General features: G+C 37.3%; 3 protein-coding genes across 4 annotated transcripts in view; 1 reads left to right on the forward strand and 2 right to left on the reverse strand.

Moving 5' to 3' along the window:
* Window positions 1-8305: 8305 nt before the first annotated feature.
* Window positions 8306-11255, forward strand: si:dkey-112a7.4. Of its 2 annotated transcripts, none has more exons than XM_036216757.1 (3): window positions 8306-8601; window positions 8867-9197; window positions 10246-11255. In XM_036216757.1, exons 2-3 carry the CDS (start codon window positions 9017-9019, stop codon window positions 10323-10325), a joined length of 261 nt encoding a protein of 86 aa, XP_036072650.1. In that variant the 5' UTR covers window positions 8306-8601; window positions 8867-9016; the 3' UTR covers window positions 10326-11255. The 2 variants fall into 2 exon arrangements, with proteins under 2 accessions (XP_036072650.1, XP_036072649.1); XM_036216756.1 differs by having other exon boundaries at window positions 8307-8668.
* A 1980-nt stretch (window positions 11256-13235) lies between these two features.
* cldn7a (claudin 7a) lies at window positions 13236-20743 on the reverse strand. Its single transcript, XM_024288214.2, has 4 exons — window positions 20152-20743; window positions 17753-17917; window positions 15991-16075; window positions 13236-14074 (listed from the first exon to the last, which is right to left on the reverse strand). The coding sequence occupies exons 1-4, from the start codon at window positions 20372-20374 to the stop codon at window positions 13906-13908; spliced, it is 642 nt and encodes a 213-aa protein (XP_024143982.1). The 5' UTR covers window positions 20375-20743; the 3' UTR covers window positions 13236-13905.
* Window positions 20744-26189: 5446 nt separating this feature from the next.
* Window positions 26190-26757, reverse strand: part of chrnb1l (cholinergic receptor, nicotinic, beta 1 (muscle) like) — a gene marked incomplete in the record, with an annotated part of 12730 nt that continues 12162 nt past the window's right edge. Inside the window, 1 exon segment of the mRNA XM_024288246.2 lies at window positions 26190-26757. Coding sequence (XP_024144014.1) covers window positions 26628-26757 — 130 coding nt within the window.

A 26757-nucleotide genomic window follows, 5' to 3' on the forward strand; every position in this document is an offset into this window, starting at 1 on the left:
AGAACATTTGAACATGGTGAGGCAATAAATGAAACAAATAAAAAAAAAGACATCAGAAATGACAGTTTATATCCATTTTGGTTATTCAGAATACAGTTTGTATGTAAAGTATGTCCATAAAGCTTTTTCTTGCAGGATTTTTCTCATAGTGGAGTTTGGATTTGGGAGATTCTGGGGGGGCAGAAGACTTGCATTTTTGGATGACCTGAAATCAAAAGATAAGATTAAAAAAAAACTATATTTTATGAACTGTAACATAAAAACAAAGAGAAAACTGTTTTCTTTTCACTCACCGGATTTGTAGAAATGTTTGCAGAGACACTTGTGCAGATCTTGTCTTGCATCATCATTTTTGGGTACGAGTCCACTGGGACACAGCAGTTTTCCTCTTGGAATACCTGAACAAATCAAAAGGAGTTTTTTCTTGTTTTGATTGATTAAGCATCATTACTTACCCCTTAAATTAGGACATTTTTGTTTTATATTTGATGGATTTGCACTAAATCCCCAACAATTTCACTAAGTTAGGAAGTGACGGATGCTAATGCACATGTACCATAAACTTTTGGTGATTTGAATCAGTATTTTTACATTACTTCCATCACAACAAACTCACGTTTGCAGGCGCATCTTCGGATTTCCTGCTTCGTAAATCCCGCATCAAGGAATTCCTCCACTGTGGAAACATAACCGGTCAGTTTTATGGAGTCATAGTTTAGAAATAAATCTTTTCGGTTCTTACCTGTGTTGCTGCAGACGCAGTTTATCAGGAGGATGAACAGGACGATCCCTGCTGTGATCCTGGACATGATGGCAGGACTGGTTACAGAGCTCCAAGTGTTCCCCCTGTGCTGCACAAACGCGTTTTTTATATTGGCAGGATGTCACTCGGGTGTGAAGACTGATAACTCAGATCAGTATTGACATGTCTGAACAATGTCTATAACTTTTGCTAAAGTTCTTTTTACAAACTTTTCTGGGCATGGAGATGGCATTGAAAGCTACAGATTTGCCAAGCTAAAATTCAAGTGAACTTTGATTATGAAGTGTTAATGAATAAATGAATGGGTGAGAGAAAGACATGTAAACAAACAGACCTCCCATGATCCCAAACAGGAACAGAGATGAAGAATGTAGATGGAGCAAACACCACCACCTACACTATCGTTCAAACTGTAAGGTGCGTTAAGCAACACACAAATGCCAGAGATGAGTCCATCAGTCAGAATACGGTCACAGTAACTCTAGAACTTGTTTGTAACACGCTAGCTAACAAGTGTTTGCCACATTAGAAGTGTTGACCGCGGTACCGTATTCGCAATATCTATAACTCCCAACCTTGTTTACAACATGTAAAAAAAAAACACACACAGATACAGCTAAAACAACCATTACTGGGAATATGCTAACAACCAACATAGTAAGAAACACGTAAAAAATACATAGTCCGACATAGAAACAGAATAGCCGCATTAGCGTATTCACAATAACTGCAACTCCCTTCCTTGTTTACAACACGAGAGAGATATAGTATTACCTTTCCATCAAACTCATTTTGACAGGTGACCTTTGACCTGCAGATTCCAAAGTGATGACGTAACAATTTGATATAAAGTTTATATAAACTTTATATCAATTTCAATATAAAGTTTGTATCAAATTTATATAAAGTTTATTTAAAGTTTATATAAATTGTTACGTCATCACTTTGGAATGTGCAGGTCAAAGGTCACCTGTCAAAATGAGTTTGATGGAAAGGTAATACTATATCTCTCTAACACGCAAAAACACAGACTTATACCGCTACAACAAACGTTACTGTGACGATGCTAACATCTTGTTAGTAAAAAAAACACAGTTTAACATGGCTACATGTTAGCCTCGGTAGCATAGTCGAAATACCTGCAACTCCAAACATTGTTTACTACATTTAAATAACATTAATATCGCAAACACAAACGTTACTCTGACTACACTAACTTTCAACCTTGTTAGTTACACATAAGAAAAACACAATCCAACACCGCTACATGTTAGCCCCGTTAGCATATTCCAAACACCACTGCATGTTTTATTTTACCGATACCACTCAAAGAAACAATACTGTCTACGCTACCACCCAGTGTTTTTAGTAACTTTTACAGAAGTCACAACCCAACTCGGCTACATGTTAGCCTCGTTAGCATGTTCACAATACCTTCAAAGCCAGTCCTTGTTTGCAACAAGTAAAAAAAACGAGCTTTTAACGTAAAATAAAAAACATTACTGTGGCTATGCTATCTCCCAATCTTGTTACTAAGATAAAAAAATCAGTTTGACACATTAACACGTCAGACGCATTAGCATTGTCATGATACCAGCAACTCCCAACCTTATTTGAAAGATGTAAAAGATCTGACATATACCTCTAATATCAAAATACAAGCATTATTGTGACTATGCTAATACCCAACCTTGTTAGTAACATGAGAAAAACAGCCCAACACGCAACACATTAGCTGTGTTAGCATGCGTTCATATTAGCTGTAACTCCCAACCTTTTTTCTAACATGCAAAAAAAAAACAAACGCAGTCCAAAATTGAAACAAGTTAGCCGCATTAGCATATTTATGATAGCTCTCAACCATGTTTGAAACACATAAAAGATCGACTGATACAGCTAAAACAAATGCTACTGTGACTATGCTAAGCCCTAACCTTTTTAGTAACATACAAAAAGAAAACTACACAAAGTCCAAAACTGCTACAAATTGATCAAAATTATTTTTTTTCTGGCTTTACTTTCCTAAAAAAAATACAGATTTTTTATTCAGAATATTTCACATACCTTCCTTAATTTAAAAAGATATTGCTCAAAACATTTACTTTTTTACTTCAACAATCATTTGAAATGTCTCTTTATATTAGCGACTCAAGATAAAGAAGAGTGAGTTTATGATAAAAAACAGACTAGCTTTTTTCTTTAAAATGCTTTATTTACAGTGGTAAAAAATGTTCAAACATCCATCAACTATAATAAAAAATAACACAAGAGGTTTTTATTCCAAAGAATTTTGAAAACTTTCAGTAAAAAAACTTGGAGCTTAAAAAAATGTTGAAAGTGAGCGGTTAAGCAACAGTCAGAGCCTTTATTTAACACATCTTCATGTCATACTTGATGGTTGGATTATAAAACTCTAGTTCAGGTCGTTGAACTTTGCAGACGGTCCATGTCTTCCCAGTCCTGAACTTACAGAGGAATTGGAGGACCAGGAGGAGGAGGACGAGGAGTAGGTTTGTATCTGCAGAATTTCTTTGTGTTCGTACGTCCTGGGAAATGACAGATTACAAAAGCAGAGTAAAATAAACATGTCAATAACTTTTATTGCTAGTGCAGTCAAATAAACAAAGTTCATACACTTTAAAAAGTGAAACATTAGATTAATTTAAAAAAGTTTTGTAATTTGTTACATTTAAAATGATTCGTTTTCATCAAATCAAAAGTTTTAGTTAATGGTCTACTCAACAATTAATTAAATAAAAAGTTGTATTTTAAAATGTAAAAAAAAAGACAAAACTTTTGTTAATTGATCCAGTGTTTCACTTTTTCCAGCGTAGTTGGCCGGCTCTCACAGCCACCGTTTACGCACCACTGGTCTTAGCTAGACTGCAGAGACACGCTGTCATCGCCTTAATCCGATCTTTCTGTCCAGTGATGGGCATGGCCTGCAGGGGGCACTTATATGTGGCATTGGTGATATCTAAGACAAAATTCAAATAAAAACATTAGGATTTTTTAAACACTTGAACACTGGAGGTTTAGCTTCAGAGTTGACGTTCTTTGGATTGCCATGATTATGTATCTGTTGACACAATTAATGTCATTCCAACGGATTCTGAAAGACAAGGAAATCAACTATGCAGCAATCTACTATGGTGAAGTGCTTATGGAATTAGCCAAGTGATGGTTACGCAGAGACAATTAGCTTTTGCAACGATTTTCAAAGTTTAAAGAGCATGAGTAAATTTCTGTTCCTGATCCCTCTAGTGGGGCTGGCTACCTCACGATACGGTCCGATACATGGCTCATGATATCGCGATACTGCAATAATTGGTAAAAAATTGTATCTAATTACCCATATTTTTTAGGAAAATATATCCCTCTTTATTTTTTTTATCTTTTAACACAATATATATATATACATTATTTATATATATAATAAAGAATGTAGCATATATGGGCTGCACGGTGGCGCAAGTGGTTAGCGCTCTCGCCTCACAGCGAGAAGGCCCCGGTTCGAATCCCGGCTGGGACCTTTCTGTGTGGAGTTTGCATGTTCTCCCCGTGCATGCGTGGGTTTTCACCGGGGACTCCGGCTTCCTCCCACCGTCCAAAAACATGCTTCGTAGGTTAATTGGCGACTCTGAATTGCCCCTAGGTGTGAATGTGAGAGTGAATGTGTGTGTGATTAAGGCCCTGCGACGGACTGGCGACCTGTCCAGGGTGAACCCCGCCTTCGCCCTTCAGTAGCCGGGATAGGCTCCGGCACCCCGCGACCCCGAAAGGGAAGAAGCGGTCAAGAAGATGGATGGATGTAGCATATATAATGCTTATATAATGTGTGTATATATATATATATATATATATATATATTTTAGGCTAAATAGTCATGTTTCGCTTTTGTGTTCCGATGAATAATAATCAGTAATCACTTACGTTTGCATTTGCATTTTTCTATTTCCCCTTTGGTGAACCCAGCACGAACAAATGGAGGTTTACGACCTGTTGAAGCAAAAAAAGAACAATAAAGTTTATCAATCATACAAACAATAAACCAGACCAAATCTATCACAGTGTATGAGTCTGACTGTTAAGATTTCTGCTCTGTCGTCGGTACGTACGCGCGCCGCAGCAACAGCACTGCATCAGAACCAGGAGCAGGACGGTCACAGTCGTGATCGAGGCCATGATGACTTCCCTCCGCTCGCCCTGGATCTCACTGTGCTCCACTGGGCTGCACAAACACTCCTTTATAACTGCAGGATGTGGCCCCTGTGGTCGATCATCCGGATCAGTCTGGACTTGTTTCGTTTTTCAAAATCTCCCAGTTGTGCATGGGCTCATTTGTAGAATCCGATGTGCGCAGAGATTACATTCATTCTCACACAAGCACTCAAGCCGGGCGTGATGGAAACGCTCACCGGTTATAATTAACCTTGAAATGTATATTTATATTATACAGAATTCTGAATATTTTAAGAACTCCACAACAAAGATTCCTTTCAGTGGGTCATCATCGAACCCCTTCAGACGAAGTGGAGGAGAACGTTTTCTGCTGAGGTGTGTTTTGTTCCCCCACTGACAGGCAGGACGTTCCAGCCCTCCCCCGCTGACCCTGAAATGAATGAGAGTGGAATATGGGTGGTAATCTGCAAAAATCCTGGGCTTTTACAGTAAACAACAGTTATCGCTGCTTACAATCAATGTAGCTTTTATTTTGTTGTTTCTCTTTTAAATCTCTTTTTAAAACATATGCTTTTTCACAATAAACTGCACTATAAAATTAACAAATATTTGTTGATTAATGGCATCTGCTTTTAATGCACAGTAGTAAAGTATTCTGTTTTGTACACATGCATTATGTATTAAATGAAAATATCAAAGGGAACAGAAAACTAATGGCGAACCAGAGGCTTCAGAAAGATTCAAACAGCAAACTATCCCATATCGTAGTGTAGGGTAACATTAACTCATGTAAACCAACATAAAGTAAAGCGTTGCAACCGTAACGTCAAGCGGCGTAAAGTAAACTAAAGAAAAGTAGCAGTAAGCTAACGTGAAGTGTTGCAACTGTAACGTAAAGTAAACTGTAAACTTACATAAAGAACACCAACGTAATGTAAAACCTAAAGTAAACCCCAAAGTAATGTATGACTCCAACTGTAACGTAAACTAACGTAAGTGTTGCAACTGCAACGTAAAGTAAACTCATGTAAACCAACACAAAGTAAAGCAATGCAACACTAAAGTAAAAATAAAGTAATGTTAGGGTTGCAACCTTAACAGAAAATAAACTATTGTTAGGCATTGCAACACAATCGTAAAGTAAATCAATGTAAAGTAAGGAAAAGCGTTGAAACTATAACGTAAGGTAAAGTAACGTTAGGATTGCAATCAAAATGTAAAGTGTTATAAAGTAAAGTCATGGAAACAATCGTAAAGTGTTGTAACTGCAATGTAAAGTAAACTAGCGTAAAGCACTTTTTCTTTGTCTCAAAATCCATTGCACCAAAGGGTGAAGAGTCATTGGGATTCAAAGTGTGAGTGTTGTTTTGCTGTCGCCGGCCACAGCTTCAGTGTTAAAGACTTTTTTTGATATTTTGCAACATGAAAATGATGTGGAAAAATCACATTTTTTTAAAATTAAGAATCATCTTCTGTAAAGCAGAAGAATAGTTTCATGATAGGAGTTTAGAAAAACCTATTTCTGGCAGAAATGGGAACCATTGTGTGTGCTGATGCCCAGAACTGAAGGTTTTAAGTGGATGAAGGCCACTTAGTGCTAAAAGACCCATAAAGGAGTGGTGTTGTTGAGTTCACATGACCGCGTTTAGATCACTTAAGAGCTGCTCTTAACACCATGAGGAACTTGGTATGAGCTGCTCATCAGTCGGATCCTCACAGAGGCCAATGGAAGTTTTTTGTTTGAATTTGTGATTTTGAAAGCATGTTGGTGTCTAACTTCCACAGTTAATCACTGACTAACAGGTTTGCCAGTGAAGTGAAAGGAGTTAGGAATTGGTGACCTCTTAACCTAAATGACTTGTATTTTCCCTCAGTTTGGCAGTGAAGTGATTTTTTCTAGAGAATGTCTTAGTTCCACCAGATAAGAAAAAGAAAAGAAGTTAGCTCCATGTTTACAGAGCGTAAAACCAGCATCATCTTATCCTCCCATCTCAACAAAAACAAGGCAAAAAAAGAGGAAATTTTCCATGACTATGTGAAAATCTGTATAATGTTTACACAAACCCAGAAGCTGTTTTGGAAAATTGCACACCAAGAAAACCGCTTACTATCAGGGTTTGCACTCCATTTACAGAGGAAGCAGAGGTTTGTGTGCCCGTGCATGCATCAGTCTGATAAAACATTTACATTTTAACACGTGATGTTTGTTATTTACAGGATAAACTACACAAGAAACTTATGCTTAAAATGTTTCTACAAACAGATGACATCATCTTTGGCATTTTAAAAAAAGTAGCATTTGCCAGAATTGCGCTAAAATCCGAGACACTAAATAGTCCACAAAGAAAAAACAAACAAACATACCCTACATTTTTCCATATTCTTTATTGTCTGATTCTGAAACAAGTTTTATTTTGAAAAGCTAGTGGATTCTCCTTAGAACATTTGGCTCATATTTTGTGCATATCAAGTTGCTCTGTCACAATTTGAAAATACGTCCGCCACTTTCTTAAAGCGGCTATGCCGACTGCTAATTGACCCCAAGTAAGCAAAATTGTCTAAGTTAAAACAAACGTAGTTGGAAAGTTTCTTTTTACAGAAAACAGCCAGTGATGGAAAAGAAGAAACCTTCGATTTCAAAGAAAAAAGAAAGCTGAGTTTTCACTCGAGATATTGATTTGTTGTCCTAGTTTTACAAACATACATTAATAATAATGCGTAATATTTAACTAATGTTAAAAGGTTGCTACCAATAAAGATGTCCAAATGGTGGATTACGCTTATTGACCTTTTTTTTTTTTTTGTCTTTATTTGTTGCGACTTAAAAGTCGGACAAGACAGTTAGCGTCTGATTTTTTTAACCTCCAATTTTGACATTAATGGATTAAGGGAAAATCTAATTCACATTTTAATAGTTTTAAACAAAATCTATTGTACAAGTAAATATTTTACACTATATGAAAATAACTCAAAAGGAAACTTGTAGCTAAATTAACAAAATAATAATAATTAAAAAAAATACAAATAAAATAAATAATCTGCCATTAAACCGGTCTGTAGCCTGAAAAAATATGTATTTTTATGACGGGTTTTTATTGAATTTTGATCTTTTTTTTTTGTTAAAGCATAAACGTTATATTTAAACAATTTCTAAATGCTAAAATGTATTTGAAACACTTTTAGCTCCTGTAGTACGGAAAAATATAATTGTTAAATAATGGTTGTGGTTTCGGTAATGACTGTCTTCCCCTTTTTTTGACTATAGATGAGTCAACTAACAACCAACATTACAGAAAATCACACAATGAGTAAGTTGTTTTCCCTCCTGTTTTAAGCTAACTATTAAACGCACGTGACCTCTTCTGCTAAGCGACAGTAACATTAGCCCGTCTGTGATTGGCTAGCTCCCCTGTCACTCTTCCGGTAGGAGGAGGGGCGAGTCCCCTCTAAACATCCCCTGGTTCATCCGTCGTGTCATCCCTGTCACTTTAGAGCCGCCACGCAGTGACGTGAACTTCCTCGCGCGACACACCGGGAAATCCCCAAGAGCCGAAAGAAAAAAAAAGAAGAAGTAGAAGAGCGGAGGTCCCTTTAAATCGGAACTTCCTCGGTGTGCCGGGAGAGAAAGACAGCGAGTCCTGATAAACAACAACACGGTGCGGAGACGCCGCTTTCTTTCTTTCATTGTTTTTTTTTTCTCCCTTCGGCCTCGTAAAACAAAAGGTGAGCGCGTGCGAATCAACATTCATCGGTTGTTTTATTTTTAAAGCTTTGAAAACGCGGCGTTTTACCGAGTGGCGGCATGTAACGTATATACGCCGTTCGTGTTTACAGCCGAACGCGTCATTTGTTTGTGTCGTAAAAGCGACTTGGACTTCAATAGAAAAGTCTAGTAGTTTTTAACTCTTATTCACTTGGCAGACCCCGTGGACTCCCCCTCCCCACCGACGTTCCCCACCATTTCACTCGGTTTCCATACATTCAAGTTGCGGAAGTGAGAAGACCCCCACGAACACAAGGGACCAAAATCGCGGCCTTTGGCGACACCTAGCGGTCATCTGAGAGAACGACATGTACGGAGCCTCAGGAATCCCCGAGCTCATTCCGCCTAGAGGGCCCCCCCGACAGCCCGGTGCGGCGGGGCAGTTCAACCCCGGACACCCACAGGTGAACGGCCACGAAGGGGGCGCTAACCCCCAGAGGCTGGGGCAGAGGGCGCCCAAGCTGGGGCAGATCGGCCGGTCCAAGAAAGGTAAGCATCAAACTGGATCCACAAAACGATCAGTTTTCTGTTTCCAATCATCTTTTGATCAACTGTAAAACCATTCCCAGTTGTCTGTATATTATAATTATACAGTTTTTAGCCAAAATATTTTAAAAAATTGTTGTTTTCTATGACATATTTACTGAAGAGCGATAGGGTATGGAGAGAAAATACTTTTATTCCCATTTGTAACTTATACAAAACATTTTGTGCATTAGTACAAAAATGATGAAATAAAAAAAATACTACAATAGTTTAAAACTAACCATACCAACAAATTGCTTGTTACAAACACACAAAACCGCATTTACGCACAAATCTGATGACTTTGTCCTGTATTTAATATTTATAAAGATTGCAAATCAGCAATCTTGGACATCACAAATATTTGTACACAAATTTTTGAGAAATTATCATGAAAATCCCAGTTTTCACACTTACTACAACCCTAGCATTGATGTTCATTGATTTACTGTAACTCTTAAAGTATTTATCCAATTGGCGTAATTGTGCTTTATTTAATATTTATAAAGGTCGCAAATCTGCAATCTTGTACGTTACAAATGTTTGTACTAAAATTGTGAGTTAGCGTAACTCTTATTATTCTAATTATCAGACTTCCAACGGATTTGAATTTTAGTTATTACTTTTAAAGATCGCAAATCACCGATTTTGATCGTCACAAATATTCTTTTGGGAAACGATCACGAATATCCAAGTATTCATACTCACTACAACCCTAGTGTAATGCTCTTTAAAATACTGTAACTCTTGAATTATTTATGCAGTGTTGATATGCAACATTTTACAATGGTGAAGAGTTTGCAAAATCAACATAATTCTGACGCGTAGAAAAGTGGATTTGCGTCTTGTTGGCACAAATCCACTTTTCTCCGCGTCAGAATTGGTTTAAATCGATTGCTTAAACATTTGAAGAGCTATTATAGTTTGTAGAGTCTGTTAGTTTGTCACCGATGACGGCTCAGGTGTTAAAGGGTTAAAGTTGGGCCTCACTCCTCTGTCTCGTCCTCCTCAGTGGACCTGGACGATGAAGACCTGGACGACATCATGAACAACAACGGCCAGATCGCGGTATCGCTGTCCCCCATCTCTTAGACTCCAGCAGGAAGTGCGACAGGAACCGGACGTCTGTCAGCGCTCTCGACCTCGCTCCTTTCAAGAGTCCCTGCAGAAGCTCACAAGCGACCCGCCAACGCCTGACTGTACATAAAGTTGATTTCCCTTCACCTCCACTCGGACTGTGAACGAGTTCTGCATCGCTCTTTACCTCAGTAGACTGTCGGGACCGGGCGATGTTTCTACAGCGCAAAGATCTCAAGGGCTACTTAGCTGGAGCTGCACTCGTCAATCGGACAGAGCTGTTGGGCCATCTGCTTTAGCGGCCGCACTTGTATGTGAGGGAGTTCTGCAATGATCCTGCTGGTGGGTTCACAGGAAAAACTACTGCTCATTATTTATTGTTACAAACGGACTTTGTGTATTTTTTGTTACTTGATTCTGAGCGCATGCTGCATGCTGCTTTGGTCCAGTCGGTCAGTGCAGGACAACACTATGCATGAAGAATCAAAAGCTGGTGTCTCGCTCTTAAAGGGCTATTTTTTTGTTGTTGGTGGACTCTGCAGACGCCCTCATTTTTTGGTTTCACAGTTGATCCTACAACCGGATTAAAAAAAAAAACTCTCCAATGCCAAATGAAGGTTGATGCTTTATAATTTATACAGATTGTGGCACGAATTTTGGTATTTATTTCTAAAGCACTAAAGTACTTTGGTCTCAAAGCATCGCAATTGGACGGTTTCTCGGGTATTGAAGGACCGTTTGGGTGTTGTGACGATGAGGGATGCAAGACAATCTGACACCGCCGAAGTTGCGCTTTGAAGATGGCGGTAATGCCGATGTTGCATCGTAATCCGTACTACGTTTCGTCTCTTTCTCACTGGATCGGCTGTGTGACTCGTGGTTGCCTTTCTGCATGGAACTGGTGCCGTTTTCAACGTGGAAATAAAACCTTTGGATCTTGCTGAAGTCTTTGTGTCTTTGTCGTAAACTTTAGAACTTTGTCGTGCTCAAAACGTTCAGTCGCTATTTTTAGAGCTAGGCTACATCTTAGGCTGGGTGTGGCGACACGAGTGACGGACTTTAGCTCCAGTCAAAAGTGGTAAACGTTAACATGTTCACTTGTTGGTTTATCAGTGAAAACTCATCTGTATTCAACTGTCTGCTGCAACGTGAGGCTCAACTTGACTTATACTACAATTTAGAGTTCTACTAAATGTTGGTTTCAGCAGGAAGTAACCTGAAAATGAATAGAAAGCAAAATAATGTCCTTTCTTTTGTGAGTACACAAGCATCTAACACTGTTTTCATACATTTATTTGTCTTCATTTTAGATTTAGACCAGATTTTGCCTTAAAAGTTGTCTCACTTAAGCTCAATTATGATGGGACAAGTTTATATTTTTGTGTATCGGTGTGGAGTTTAACTCTTTTCTAATAAACCCAGAATTATGTTAAATACAAAAAAGCAAAAATAGATGAAAAGAAGATTTTTTTTTTAATTTAGGATTTCTTCAGACATTCATTTAGTCTGATAGTTCAACTAGTGAGATCACCAGAAAAAAGTCTGATCATCAAATAAAATCTACAATTGTTGTTAAAACTAAATGTTTGTCTTAATAATTCCAAACTGTCAAATTATTCCCTCAATTTTATATTCTTTTCAGTATTCTCTATTAACGTAAAATCATTCGAAAGTGACCAAATGTACTACTTCTTTATTTTATTATAAATATAGAAAATATTTATTTTAAGGTTTCATGGCTTCTGCAGTTCTCAGATTGGCCACCGGGTGTCACTAAATTGTTCTGCTCAAAAACAGCTTTTTTTTCTTTCTGCTGCTCCTTGGATGCAGAAGTTCAAAAGTTCATCAACATTGTGAAGTTATTTGCTAATCAATGTTTTTAGTTGGTCCTGCTCAAATAATTTGTTGTAATTAATCTAATTTTTATATCAATAAGAGTTATTGTGTTTAATATCGCAGAGGAAACATTCTCCAGTCCTTCCTCCAACCCTTATATTAATAATGTGATAATAAAAATAACAATTAGGAGAACTTTGGTAAAACTTCAGCTTTATATACTAAAATTAAAGTCATTATGAGTTCTAGTATTAAAAAAGTTTTAAACATAATTTGCTAGAACAGAAGCTGACAGATACATTTATATTTAAGTTAATATAAAGTTAGTTTATAAAATAAAACGGGGAAAGCAAAGGGACAATCCTATGACTTCTTGATTGAAGCAAGTTCAAAACTCATTGGAGTTGGGTCAGTTCACCAAGCCACCTCTAGGGGGCATGACAAACATTATTCTGATTTTAAAAGGTGTGACTTTATACCAGAAACAGTGACACTTAAGCTTTTATATTCAAATATTAAAGTGAGCTGGTAAAAAAAATCTACAGGAACCTTTATGTGCAGTTGTTCATTGTAAAATGTAAAAAAAAAAAAAAAAAAACAAGCAACAACTAGCCAAGTGTTTCATTAAAACATCATGGCTTCTGCAATTCTGAGATTGGCCACCAGGTGTCACCAATTCGTTCTAAATCATCAAACTGCTCCTAAGATGAAAATCCAGTAAAGGTTCATCTATATTGTGTATGCTTTGCTTTTTCTCACCTTTAATTTAAATTATTTGCATTTCTGCAAACTTTTATATTTTACTTTTAGATTAATTTGTATTTGACCCTAGAATTTTACAATTTATTTTTAAATTGATATTATTGCTGAAGTGTTAGCTTGTTGGATCCGCCCATTTCCCAAAAGATTTATTGACATTATGAAAACACGATGGTAAAAAGGGTCAATTTTTTACATGTACTTTTTTTTTCTAGTACGTCATAGCTTTTGACTCAAGGTAGCAGCCCGCCAAAGGTCAGAGGTCATGCCTGCATGAGATTTCCCATAGTCAGTCCATCTCTTATGAATGTCTATGGTGAAAACCAACAGTTAACATTGTGTCAGTACCATTTTTATTTTTCATGTTCTGTTTCACAGGTTAAAAATACACTTCCTATGGATCCACTTTCTGACAAACACTTGCAAATGTCTCAGCTCAACAGCAGTACGACTCTAAAATCCCCTAAAAGCTTCTGCAGATGTGGAGCGAAAACCTCGACAAAATAAATAGAGGTCGCTTCATGTGAGTGATGGTGACCAAATATTTCCTGTGTGAGCAGCGATTGTAGCAGCCTGGTGTGAAGACATGCTGTGAAAGCTCACACTCTGGTTTTCTATTTCAGTCCCAACACTTTGAATTGTCGCTCCGAGCTGCAGCAGACTAAAATTGATTATCTTCAATTACATGGTAAATGCTAATAAACGTGGCTCTCTTGCATGGGCTCGCCACTGTTGGCTTCCATCCACTGTTCCGCCTATAAACCAACGAGCCCCGAGTCTATGAAGTCATGAGATCTAATTATAATGTATTTGTGAGGGTCACTTGTTGAATGTTTGGACGGCAGACATCTTTCATGGAATGTGCAGAAGATCTGCTGGGAAAAAAAAGGGAAGTCCAGTTTTGGGGGTTTCCTCTTGGCAAATCTTCCCTCAAGTCTTCCCTCAAGGAACTCCTTCTTCTTCAGCATCTTTTCAAGTCCCGAGTAGTAGGGGGGCGAAGTCACACGTACTCCTTGGTGCTGGCTGCAGCCCCGGAGCGAGTACTGCCTATAGGTGGGTACTTGGATACCTGCTTCTTCGTAGGACAGGATGCCGCCAACATAGCCCCGCCCAGAACGTCCAGGAGGGAGCCGCCCCACGCGATGAAAATAGCAGCTCCAAACTCAAATCTGAATAGAAAAGGAAAAAAAGTACAAAAAAACGTCTTTATAGTATGTAACTTTTGATTAAAACATGTTTATCTGTTTGTTTGGGTCTTTTGGAAACCTATTTTTAGCATGTTTGATTTGGTTGCATCTAGAAGTATTTAGTCACATGCACCTGTACGGGGTGGACTCATATGTCCGGGTCTATGGACGATAGTAAAGACAAGTGATCGGTTCTTAATGGGAGCCCAGGTGTCTCGGGCCTCTACAGGCTCCTACAGCCACCTCAAGAAACGATGTTGAAAATGGAATGATTGCCATTTTTTAGGTAAGTGTAGGGTAATTGTTGACGTACTGCTAACATTATGCCACATTCATAGTCATTAGGAAGGTGCGAGTTCTGGTCGTGTATGAGTGTACATGTGATACTCAAGTGCCTGTAGGACGTCTCCAAGTAGGACGCTCTGATTGTCTAGTTTCCTGATTTCTAACAGTCCAACACATTCTCACTACCAACTCGTCACATATTGATGTTTGGTTAAAGACCCCCTCCATGTTAAAAATGGACGTTTTGGGTGTCTCCAACTCGATGTTTTTTGACGTATTGGCTGTTCCCTTTGAATCATGGGTCCCAAATGTCCGGGCCACGAACTGGAACCAGTCTAGTATCGGTACATTAACCGAGTACCGGTGTGCGCCTAGTACCGCGTCTGGTTCTGCTTCCGGTACCGGGTTAGAGTACCAGTACTGGGTTTGGGTACAGGTACTGGACAAGTCTCAAGGAGCAGTCCATGTTGCATCCGGTACTGCGTCCAGAGGGTGAGGGACCCTTGATTCTACGAACAGCCAGTAGGTCAAAAAATGACGAATTGGGGACACCCAAAAGGTCAATTTTTAGATGCAGAAGGGTCCTTAACCCTTGTGCTCTCTTATAGGGTCCAGATGACCCCACCCAGACACTGATGTTTGACCCCTCCCATGAATAAAGTGGACAGGATTTTATGTCTGCCACGGACACCAGTGGGGTCCAGATAACCCCACTTCTAATGTAAACATGCCCAGGATACTACAAGATACAACATAACCAAACCTCGAATCAACTTTTTTGGCTCTTTACTTCTATAAATGGAGCTTTAAAAGTGATCACTATTGGTACTCGACACGTTTATGAATTCATTTTTGTCTTTTTCCTATTTTGTTACTATATAGGATAGTGATCCTTATAGGAGACTCTAAGCTTGTAAAAAAAAACCTTTCATTCACAGAAATTGACTTTTGGACTTTCATCAGAATTCGAGGAATACATGGAGAATAAATATGAAAAGAAAAACACTGAGTAAGCACGTTTTTCTCCATTTTCTCTCTGCTCTCCTTCAATTCTTTCATAATAGCTGCTTTCACTCATTGACTCATTCATAACCTCAGAATCTTTAGAAGTAGACGTGCACGACTGTAACTGGGGACAGCTTGTTGCTCTGAATAAAAATATATCTTTACATTTGTTCAGTTAAATGTTAGCTAGCATTACTAAAAGAGCTCATAAACACATTCGAAGAACAATTGTATTCTCTCTTTTTAATTTAATTCTTGATACATTGTAGACAAAGAGTGCGTATAGACTTGAGGTCTGGGACTGGTGTACAATGTTGATTTGTTAATTTATTTCCAGGAAATTGCTTCCAGGTCTACAAAATAAAAGCTCTTTTTACAAACGTTTTTGTATTGGGAATGCAGAAACACCAACTCCTTATTATTGTATCTCCGCAAGTTAATAAAAGTACCTTAATGACAATTTATGATAATACATTTGCTGTAAGTTTAGACTTGAGACTTGACTTGTTTTTGTCACCAGATGTCAGACTTGACTTGTAAACATCTCTTATAAACTTGGAATGACTACTGAATGAATAGAAGCTGTGTCCGTGTCTTCAGGAACTTACTTGGTGTTGACAGGAGTGTAAGGATTATAGAAAGCTCTGATGACGTTGTGAGCAAACCAGGAGCACGCCACAATGGCACACAGTCCTGCACAACAAGAAGAAGGCAACACGAACATCAGTCGGCCCGTCACATCAAAAGCAAGCGGACTCAATTTCAGCTCTTTCTTAAGCAACACAATCAGCTTCTAGTGTGTGGTTTTACTCAGAGAAGACCTCTGATCTCTGCTGGTGGATTCTGGACTTTAAAGACTGGACTCATTCAGTTGGATCATCACAGGAAGCTGGAACAAGGAGGTGGATAGAACTTCAAACCTTCTAACTTTTGAAGGACTGGCAGGAGATCCAATAACTGGAAATGCTTTGTTTAAGATCAACACAGAAGCTTTATATTCGTTCTTCATCTCTGATGATCCTCTCAATGATTTGATGGTTTTTGAATTCACAAATTAAAGTTTTACAAATGTATGTTATCATTCGCCTCAAAGCTTGAAGTGTTCTAACGTAAAACATATATGACACTTTACTAACATAAAATGTACTAATGTCAAGATATGCAAGAATTTAGTTACATAACAGTTTACTAATACAACATGTACTAATGTAAAAATGTAAAGGGTACTGACAAAAAGATATGCAACAATTTATTAACAATAAATGCACTAATGTAAAGATGTGCAACACTTTACTAAGGAATAGTGTACAAATGTGAATATATGTGACACTGTACTAGCGTAAAATGTACTATCGTAAAAATATTCAACACTTTACCAACGTAAAATGAACTAATGTTAAAATATGCAACAATTTAATGACTTAAATAGTACTAAAGTAAACATATATGACACTTTACCAATGTGAAAGTCTACAAACATAAAGATATACAACTATTTACTAACAATAAGTGTACTAACGTAAAGATGTGTGACACTTTACTAACGTAAAGTGTACAAATGTAAATATATGCAACACTTTGCTAATGTAAAGTTTAACATCAAAAATAATATTAAAAAGATTTACCAACGTAAAGATATGCAACAATTTACTGATGTAAAGTATATTAAAGTAAAGGTATGCAACAATTTATTAACAATAGATTTACCAATGTAAAGATGTGCAACAGTTAGCGTAAAGTGTGCTAACGTAATGATATGCTACATTTTACTCGTGGAAAGGGTGCTAATGTAAAAATATGCAACACTATACAAGCATTAAATGTACGAATGTAAAGATATACAACGTTTTACACATGTAAGGTGTACTAATGTGTAGACATACTACACTTTACAAACGTAAAAGTTTTGCAACACTAATGTGAAAAGCAAAATACAAACACAAAGCTTCTTTTCTCCTTTCCAGAATCTTTTAAAATTATGTTAATTACATAAACGGTTGTAGAGTCATGAAAGTTGAAAAGATGTAAAAACTGCAGCTAAAGCTTCTGTGCTAAACGGTTGATAACCATTTATACAAAAAAAAAAATATATATATATATATATATATATATTTTTTTTAATGAAACCGATTATACTGAAATTTCTGCAGAAACGTATCAATTAGCAAATTTTCTTGGACCGTATAAATTTGCAAAAAAAAGCATAAGAAAATGTATGACAAAATTAAGGTATTTAGATGACTTAAAAAAAAAGAAAAAACAAGGGTGCAAAGATGAATGTCCATTTCCTGCAGCATCGATTCTTTGTTTCTTGTTTGGTCAACTGACTTTTTTTTCAGTATCAAACTCACAACCGTTTTGCATTCTGACCTCCTACTAGCAGGATGATGCCTCCTGTCATGGCAACACGGGACTTGCGCAGCTTATCGCTCCCCCCACAGGTGGTGCACTTCATCCCCATGCAGGCCACGCCCAGACCGGCGATGGACACGATGATACCGACGATCATCAAGGCGCGAGTGGCCTGCAGCGCACCTGAGGTTGGGACAAGAGGAAAATCTTTTAAAAAAATCTTTTCCAGGAAGCAGAACAGAAACCTCTTTGTGTCCTTTACTGTAGAAACCGCTCCAGTTTCTGTAAAGTTCATCAAACCGCTTCGTTTTATTTCACTTTACTGTGAATTCCTCCAGAAACCCTGGAGACCTCCAAGAACGCAGACACACAAAAGATCATCCCACGCACTGCCTGTATGTGGAGGCCCGCTCCCCCTCCCCATCACCCCATAAACCTATCACAGGGTGAGGCCCCTCTCCCCCTCCCCCGTCGCTCCCTCGTCCACCTAGAACCAGCCTGTGCCAGTTCAGACCGTCTCTGCCCAAACAAACAAAACCGGCAGGGAGAGGATATCAAGCACAAACAATAAGGTGGATTGTGCGGAAAAGCAGCACGAGGATGAACAGTCCTCAGTCCTCGTCAGTGAGGCTCACTGTTTCTCCACCAGATTCAGGTGTTTGGTACCGGGGAACCACAAAACGATACGTTAAAATGTCTTAAAAGCAGATGGTTTGGGAATTTTTTAATAAAAACTACTTAAATTTTGGTTTGGATTGCTTGTACTTTAACTACTAATCAAATCAAATCAAATCTTCACTAAAATCAGTGGCTCTTGGAAGGATCTGGTCGTTCATATTGGTAGCTAGAAGAGTCAAAATCATCTAGCTAACCGTTGACCCAGTTTAACTTTTGCTGCGCATTTTGTACGTAGGGTCTGACAACAGTCTTAAAATATTCATATCGATGGTTGAGTGTGAGAGTTTTCAATGCGATAGCCCGAAGTGTGCGACTGTATTCTTTGGAAGTGTTGTCTTGAACATTGTCAGTCATTATTAGCTTTTAGGAAGGATCTGGTCGCACATTTTGGTAGTTAGAAGAGTCAGCATCACCTAGCTAACAGTTTAACTTTAACGTAGAGCTTGACAAAAATCTTAAAATCGTTCGTAGCGATGGTTGAGTGTGAGAGTTTTCAATGCGATAGCCCGAATTCGAGACTAATTTAATCGGAAGTGGTGTCTTAAACACGCGTTACTGAGGACGCTATCAAAATATGTCTAAAAATATATTAAAAAATGTTCATTATTAAGGAGAAAGACTCTTTTACATGCTAGCAAAGTTTAGCAAGCAGTGGATGCAGTTTATTTTCATAATAAAAACATGATTAAGGGGATTTTGCACCAAAAATCTTTCCTTCTGACTAATAAATAAAGAATACTAAGCAAAACAAAACACTTGAAACCAGACTACATAAAATTGCTCCTTTTGTAAAACATTCCCCCAGTGCTCATTTTAGGAACTGCCACCTTTAGTTCTTCCAGGTTGGCTTCAAATCTAGAAAGAGAAACGGGGGGTGTGGCCTATTTGCCACTAAGCTGTTTTTTTTTAGTTGGCCAGGAGTCTGCTGAAAAACAACTTTTTGTCTGTGCGATTGTAGCAAACGGCGTTCTTTAGCCCCAAATGTTAGCATATTGTTAAGTAGGATTCGGTTTTCTTCGACACTTTTGATCTACTTTAGTGTAATCCTTAAAAGCTAGCAAAATGAAGCACAATCGTCAAAGTGCCATAAAAGAAAAAACTTGACAAAAAAAGTAAAATTTTAATTTGATAAAAACGAATCATTTTAAATGTAACAAATACAGAATTTTTGTTAATTAATCCAACGTTTCATTTCTTACAGTGTGTAAGAGTGCACAGTGAACAGTGATTCGAATATAGATTTTTTTCAAGTAGCACTTTTACCCAGCAGATAACAGGAATTATCTGGACGGGAAACTGTCCAGAGATTTTCTAGATTAAATTCTGGATTTGTTTTTTTTAACAGTTAAAGTAATATGTGCATATTTGTATTGATTATTTTTAAAGACGTTTATTTTTTTGTGCTAAGAAACATGAAAGTAAAGTTACTGAAAAAGAATTGTAAATAATACGATTTAAAGTCAAATTGCCCTTTTATTTTGAAGATTTTCTTTCTAATTTCCGGTCTCTCCTAATTAAAATTTTCTCATATTTTTACAAACTTAGAGAGTGCTCATGGAAACAAATTTTATTTATAAAATCTAAAATTATCTTTTTCTTGTCATTTGCAACATTCTTGAATGGTTTAAGTTATTTTTTGTAACAAATCTGACACTTTTACGCACCTTTTACGCACAAGCGCGCAAACCTGTGGAGCAGAAAGGTGCATAAAACTAGAGGAACTTTTGGGATGGACTCACTGTCCAGCTGCAGGATGGAGTCGTAGATCTTGCACTGCAGCTGTCCGGTGCTCTGGAAGGCGCAGGACATCCACAGCCCCTGGTACATGGCCACGGCCGTGATGATGTTGTCCCCGATGTAGGCGGACATCTTCCACTGCGGCAGGATGGTGCCCACGATCAGACCCACGATGCCAACCAGAGAAAGGAAGAAGCCCAGCAGCTGGATGCCGGAATTGGCCATTTGTTTTCCAAAAAGCGCCCGTGTGGAAACGTAAAAAGTCAAAGTGCGCGCGAGGCTGCTGCTTCTGCGCGTAAAGAGGCGCTGGAGAGGTGAAGCCGGAGGATGGAGAAGTGTGTGATGGTGTGAAGTGGGTGTGAAAAGATCTGCTGGGAAACGCTCCCTCTGGTTACAGGAAGCGACAGGTTGTCTTTACGCACAGGAGTCCCGCTCCAACCCATCAACCAATCCCTCTGCTGGAGTCATTTCTGTACAGTCAACCCACGTAAAGATGTTTTTATATTATTATTAAGAAATCCAACATTATATGTTACACTGAAAATGACAAAACAAAGAAAGTTGTATAATCTCACAAGCAACGAACAGTATTAAAGTCTGAGCCAATAAGACACAAAAAACATGAAATAACATAATTTTTAGTTATAAATAAACATAAAGGAAAAAGGTACTAGATTGAATAAACTAATAAAATATCTAAAAGCTTCACAGCATCTTTATTTTCGAGTCTTTGAAGGGATTGACATAAACATTTAAATCGTTTCTAAAAAAAAAAAAAAAAGTTGGGGCTTATTTAAGATAATAAAATAAAATCAATAACATTTGTGAATGAAAAATGTCCCCAAAATATTAAAATTGTTAAACAAAAACTGTAATCTTTTGTCTTCTTTAAGCAACCAAATTGAATATTAATATAGATTGTAAATGAAGTAAATTTTTGCTTTGATCCTTGTAAAAATGTAAAACTAAGATTTCTAGTTTCTTAAGTTATTTTTATTTATCTTTGGCCTACATCTTTCTAAAAAAACAGATTTTTTTTGTCTTATTAAGAGCTAAAATCTAGAAATTAGGAAATTATTTAAAAAATTAGTCATTTTGGGCCCACATTTATGGAAACTTTTTTTTAAACTTCTAGAAATACCAGAATTCTGTTCGTCTTTATTGTTTTGGAGCCAAAAATGTAGATTGATGCTCGAAGAAATCAGAGCTAATCTTAGATTTTATAAGGATTTATTAAGATGGACCAACTTGTACTAAGATGCTTTTCTCCATTTGTTGATATTTTGTTCTAAAATTAGTCATTTCAAAAATTGGTTTAGAGTTTGGTTATCCTTTCTATGAAAAGTGCAACACACATATGATTTTTTTCCTTTTTTTATTATGTATTTTTGGCGTCAAACTCCAGAGCAACAAACTCAAAGTCTTGAAAATCACAATTTCAAGGAACTTAAGTAAAAAAAAAAGACAAAAACACAAATTTTGTGCTCTAAAACTGTGGTCACCAACCTTTCTCTGGTTTAAATTGGACAGTATTTTAACAGGCCAGTCCAAACGGGGCCAAAGTCGGTATTTTTAAGGTTTTTTTACGGTTTAAAAAAAAAAAAAACTATTTTCAAAATAAAACACTACTGCAAGAAATTTTGTTTAAAAAAGTTTTAAAATATTAGTAGATATTTTCTATGCAGATGATGAAGATTCAATGAAACACAGTTGTGAAGATGTAGTAATTGTTTCTGATTTGAAAAAAAAAATTCCATGTTTTTCCTCCCATTAAATGTCTTTGTAACATTCAATCCAGACTCTGATTATCTTTTAGGGCAAAATGATTGATCATATTTTGCATTTACATCAATCCTCATTATTGGGTTTTTTTGCAACACAAATGAACATTTTTTGTGCTAACGTTTCTCAACGGATGCTAACCTAATTCAGCTTATGTTGTGATTTTCCCTTCAACGTCAAAGTGGAGGCTAACAACCGGATGCTAGCTTCAGCTACGTCAGACTTTTAATGTGTGATGATAAATAAAGCAAAAAAATGACGCAACCGTCATAAAACTGGAATTTTCAAAATATAAATGTCTCCAACTTTATTATCTATGTGTGATACAGTCAAAAGTTTGTCGCCCCGAATTAGCCAGAACCGTTTCTGCGACATGAGAACTGTCTCAATAATTCCATGTGTGGAAGAAAACTTCCGCTTTATTGTCTTTTGAAGTCGAAGGCTCGTCTTCGGTTTCCTCGCTGACTCTTTTCTCCCTGAAGGAACTTCCCAAATATGCTTTGTTTGGTTTTCGTAGTTAGCTCTGAGCTACTAGCTTAGCGATTCAGTTTGTCATGCTAGCTAGCTACTTTACGTCAAGTGACTCAGACGGGTGTTTTGAACAGAATCCATCTTTCAAAATAAAACTTCCTTTAGGATCAGACAATAATCAGAAATATTCTCAGTTAGCGCCTTCATTTATTTACTTTTCTTTTTCTGTGCGGTACCAAGTGACCCACGGACCAGTACCGGTCTGTGGGCCAGGGGGTTGGGATCAACTGCTCTAAAAAACGTAGGTATGTAAATAAGTAGAGTTTCTTATTTTAAATTTGTCACTGTAGTTTAATCTAAACCGAAATTGTTTTGAGCTTCGATTGAGACCAGCTAAAGTCCTGAGGAAGAACCAAGCGATAGAACTTTAACCTTGAGGACGTTCTCCCCTCTGCTCACCTGCTGTTGGATTACACGAGCTGTAATGAGGCTTTGCCAGATTACTCACTCGGCTTCATCACCTCCTCCTCCTCCTACTCCAGAGGGGCTTTTGCCTCAGTCTGGTCCTTCAGTCTCTCACATTCTTGCCCTCTGAACCCCCCCCCCCCTCCTACTGTAACTCCAGCTGTCGAGAGACTTTGGCCGCTGATGATGGTGAGAACCATTGGGGGGTGTGGGGTGGGTAAAGAATGTGCTTTGAAATACTGTTTGATGATCAGGATGATAAATAGGGAAAAATTGATTTGGTGACATATCGTGATATTTTGTTTTGCCGATACTTGTGTCAATTTAAAGTGCTGACGAGGCGATATTTAATGAATTATTAATGAGGGTCCTTTAATGTTTTACTTTTGGTTTCAACCTGATTACAATGATAGCTGTATTCATATTCAGGCTAAATCTTTAATTTTTAAGTCATACTATTAAAAAAAAAGTGTAAAATTGTTTTGTTAGTCTTGTGAAATATCTCGATACATATCTTGATACATATTGTTATCCATATCTCGTTATGTATCTGGACACTTATCACTATACATATCTCGATATATATCACGATACATGTCGCGATACTTATCGCGATACATGTCGCGATACTTATCGCGATACATATCTTGATACATATCTCAATACATATCTCGATAGTTATCGTGATACATATCTTGATATATATCTGGATACTTATTGCCATACATATATCAATACATATCGCGATACATATCTTGTTACATATCTCAATACGTATCGCTATACATGTATCTCAATACGTATCGCGATACATATCTTGATACATATCTCGATACTAATCACTACATGTATCTCGATACATATCTTGATACATACCTCGATACTTATCACGATACTCATCGCGATACATGTCGCGATACTTATTGCGATACATATCTCAATACTTATTGCTACATGTATTTCGATACGTATCGCTATATATATCTTGATTACATATCTTGATACATATCTCGATACGTATCGCTACACATATCTCGATACTTATTGCGATACATATCTTGATACATATCTTGATACTTATCGCTATACATATCTCAATACATATCTTGATACATATCTCAATACTTATCGCTACACATATCTCGATACTTACCGCTACATGTATTTCAATACGTATCGCTATACATATAGTGATACATATCTTGATACCTATCGCTACATGTATCTCGATACATATCTCGATACATATCTCGATAAATATCATGATATATAAGATAGGAGGACCACAGAGGAGCGGCAAGAGGAGCAAGCAAAGGACCAGGGTTCACTGTGAGTCTGGTTGCTACTGGCAACCAGATTTATATGATCTTCTCCTGACTGGATGGAAGTGAAGACCAAAATACCCCCCCCCCACAACCACCACACACACACACACACACACTTTGTTACCCTTTTGGTAAACAGGCATTCATCTGGGTGGCTTCGCCGTTGCTCAACACTCTGAAGGAGAAAAACAGCTAAATCAGCTCAAAGGGAGGCTCCGCCCCCCCGGTGGGTCTGAAGTGAGCAAACTCAAAGACTGAAGTTCCACTAAGTGCCCTTGGAAGCCACTGAGGCATCAGCAATAAAACACTCTGGGTTTTTCCCTCCCATCGGGGGGGCGGGGTGAACGGCGCCTGCCCTCTCCATGTCCTCCGCCTCGTCTGACCGATCGGGTTCCTGCTCTTGTGGACTCATTCTTCTTGTCCGACCCTCCGCGACAATCCTGAGAGCTTTGCAGGAGGAAACAAACCCTGTTTGGACCGTTGGAACACAATCAGCACAAAACCAGACGGAGAGGCTGAAAGCTGCACATCACGGAGCTGAACTCCACGGTCACATGGAGGCCGGAGGGTCTGACACATGATGTTTGGTCTGCAGGAGATCATGTCAGTCTTAGTTCTGCAGGTTTATGGAAACTGCACATTTTTCTGTTATTTCAGCCTTAAAGAAAATGTTTTGTTTTTATGTAAAGAAGCAAAAATTAAAGTTTAGTCAGGTTTGTTAGGGATTAATACGGTGGCCCTGAAGTCCAATTTACATCAACACAAACACATTTTAAAGATCGTAACAATTAAAAAAAAGTTAAAAAAATTCTAAATAAAATAAAATACAATTAAATTAACTTAAAATAAAATAAGTCAAATCAAATCCAATCAAAATTAAATAAAAAATAAATTAAATCAAGTAAAAAAATCAAAATCAAATCAAACAAAAACTAAACTAAACTAAACTAAATTAAATTAAATTAAATTAAATTAAATTAAATTAAATTAAATTAAATTAAATTAAATTAAATTAAATTAAATTAAATGTTTTGGTAAAGCACCTTACATAGAGAGATTTTTCAAATCAAAAAAACAAAAGTAAAGCAAAAACATTTTCTGAACACCCTAAAGTCTTTTGAGGGGGTTGTGGAGTTGCTGGAGCCTATCCCAGCTACAGATGAGTGAAGGTGGGGCCACACACTCACACACATACACCATAAGAGACTTAATTGCACTAATGAAGCTACAATTCCTGTTTCTGGACTGACACTGAAGAAACCCACCAAACAACTCCACAAAGAGAAATGTGCTGAACATCCATCATGTTCACACTTGGGGCTTTTTTTGGTTCATTTTCTACAGTTTACGACTCTGTAAAAAGTGAAAAATTAAATCAATTAACAAAAAATCTGCAATTTGACACATTTAAAAGTTTTTGTTAAATTACATTTTTGAGTTGAGTAAACCATAAACCTAAAATTTCGATTTGTTCAACCTGAAAATTTTGATTTTAACAAATTTAAAAAAAGTTGTTAGATCTAATGTTTCACTTTTTACAGTGTAGCAGATGGGTCAAAGTTCCACCTGGTGTAACGGGAATAGGAACGTTTTTTGAACGTAGCGCCCAAAAACAATCGTTATTTTAGCCACACGTAAATGTATTTTAGCTCAAAAAACGTGTTCTGACGCATTTAAACCTTCAAACACGAAGATCTAATGATTTTAAAATAAAAAAACTGTAAGGATGAGCAGAAGCACCAAAGTGACAAAAGCGAAGCAAATGTCAAAAGAAATTCATGCAACAAATTTTTAATCCATTTAGAAAACAGAGACAATTTTGTTCTATAAATTACAGAAACAAATGATTCCAAAATGTTTCAGTACAATAAATAAAAATCTAAATTAAATATTGCAAACTTAAAAATAACAAATTTCTCAAATTTAAATAAATAAAAAGCAAAATGAATTCGTAACATCATTTTAATAAAGAAATAAATAAAATAAGTACATGTTTAATTTGATGACAAAATAATGAAATCTTTTAAACATGTTCCAGTCATTTTGTTTAAAAAAACTAACTGTACTTGCATAGATACATAATAATCACAGAGGTGCAAAACAGTTTGTAAAAATGTGATTTTTAGTTTTTTTAATGGATTTAAAGCCATTTTTTGCACAGAACAGATGCTTTTCTTTAGTTTTTCACTGCCCTCTAGTGTCCACAGTTCTTACTGCAGTCTCGTGATGTCAAAATAAGCCATAAAAGTGGCGTCTAACAATAAAAAAATGTGTTTTCTTTTAAAGCTTCCAGGCTGGAAGGGCGTGATGACACGGAACAAACCCGGGATTTATCAAAGCTGCGAGGAATCTTTAATCAATCAGCAACGTCAGGTGCTGCAGTCACAGTGGAGTGACAACAGTGTGTGACGCTCCACGTGTGTGTGTGTAGTCCTCTACGGGAATGGGTTATCCGGTGTGTAATTGAAGCTGGCGTCCAGGAACATGGCCAGGGTTCCCAGGGTGGTAATGATGACAAACAGCCACAAGAAGAGCCGGTCCACCACCAGGGCGATAAACTGCCAG

The sequence above is a fragment of the Oryzias melastigma genome, linkage group LG18, assembly GCF_002922805.2.
Source record: "Oryzias melastigma strain HK-1 linkage group LG18, ASM292280v2, whole genome shotgun sequence".
NCBI lineage: Eukaryota > Metazoa > Chordata > Actinopteri > Beloniformes > Adrianichthyidae > Oryzias > Oryzias melastigma.

Bases quoted from the DNA above. Each gene is read 5' to 3' on its own strand.
- cldn7a (XM_024288214.2), bottom strand. From the start codon at position 20,374: ATGGCCAATTCCGGCATCCAGCTGCTGGGCTTCTTCCTTTCTCTGGTT. The intron at 17,918-20,151 runs GTGAGTCCATCC...TCCCAACCTCAG, and splicing joins CTCCATCCTGCAGCTGGACA to GTGCGCTGCAGGCCACTCGC. The intron at 16,076-17,752 runs GTCAGAATGCAA...CTTGTTGTGCAG, and splicing joins CATCATCCTGCTAGTAGGAG to GACTGTGTGCCATTGTGGCG.
- si:dkey-112a7.4 (XM_036216757.1), top strand. From the start codon at position 9,017: ATGTACGGAGCCTCAGGAATCCCCGAGCTCATTCCGCCTAGAGGGCCC. The intron at 9,198-10,245 runs GTAAGCATCAAA...CGTCCTCCTCAG, and splicing joins GATCGGCCGGTCCAAGAAAG to TGGACCTGGACGATGAAGAC.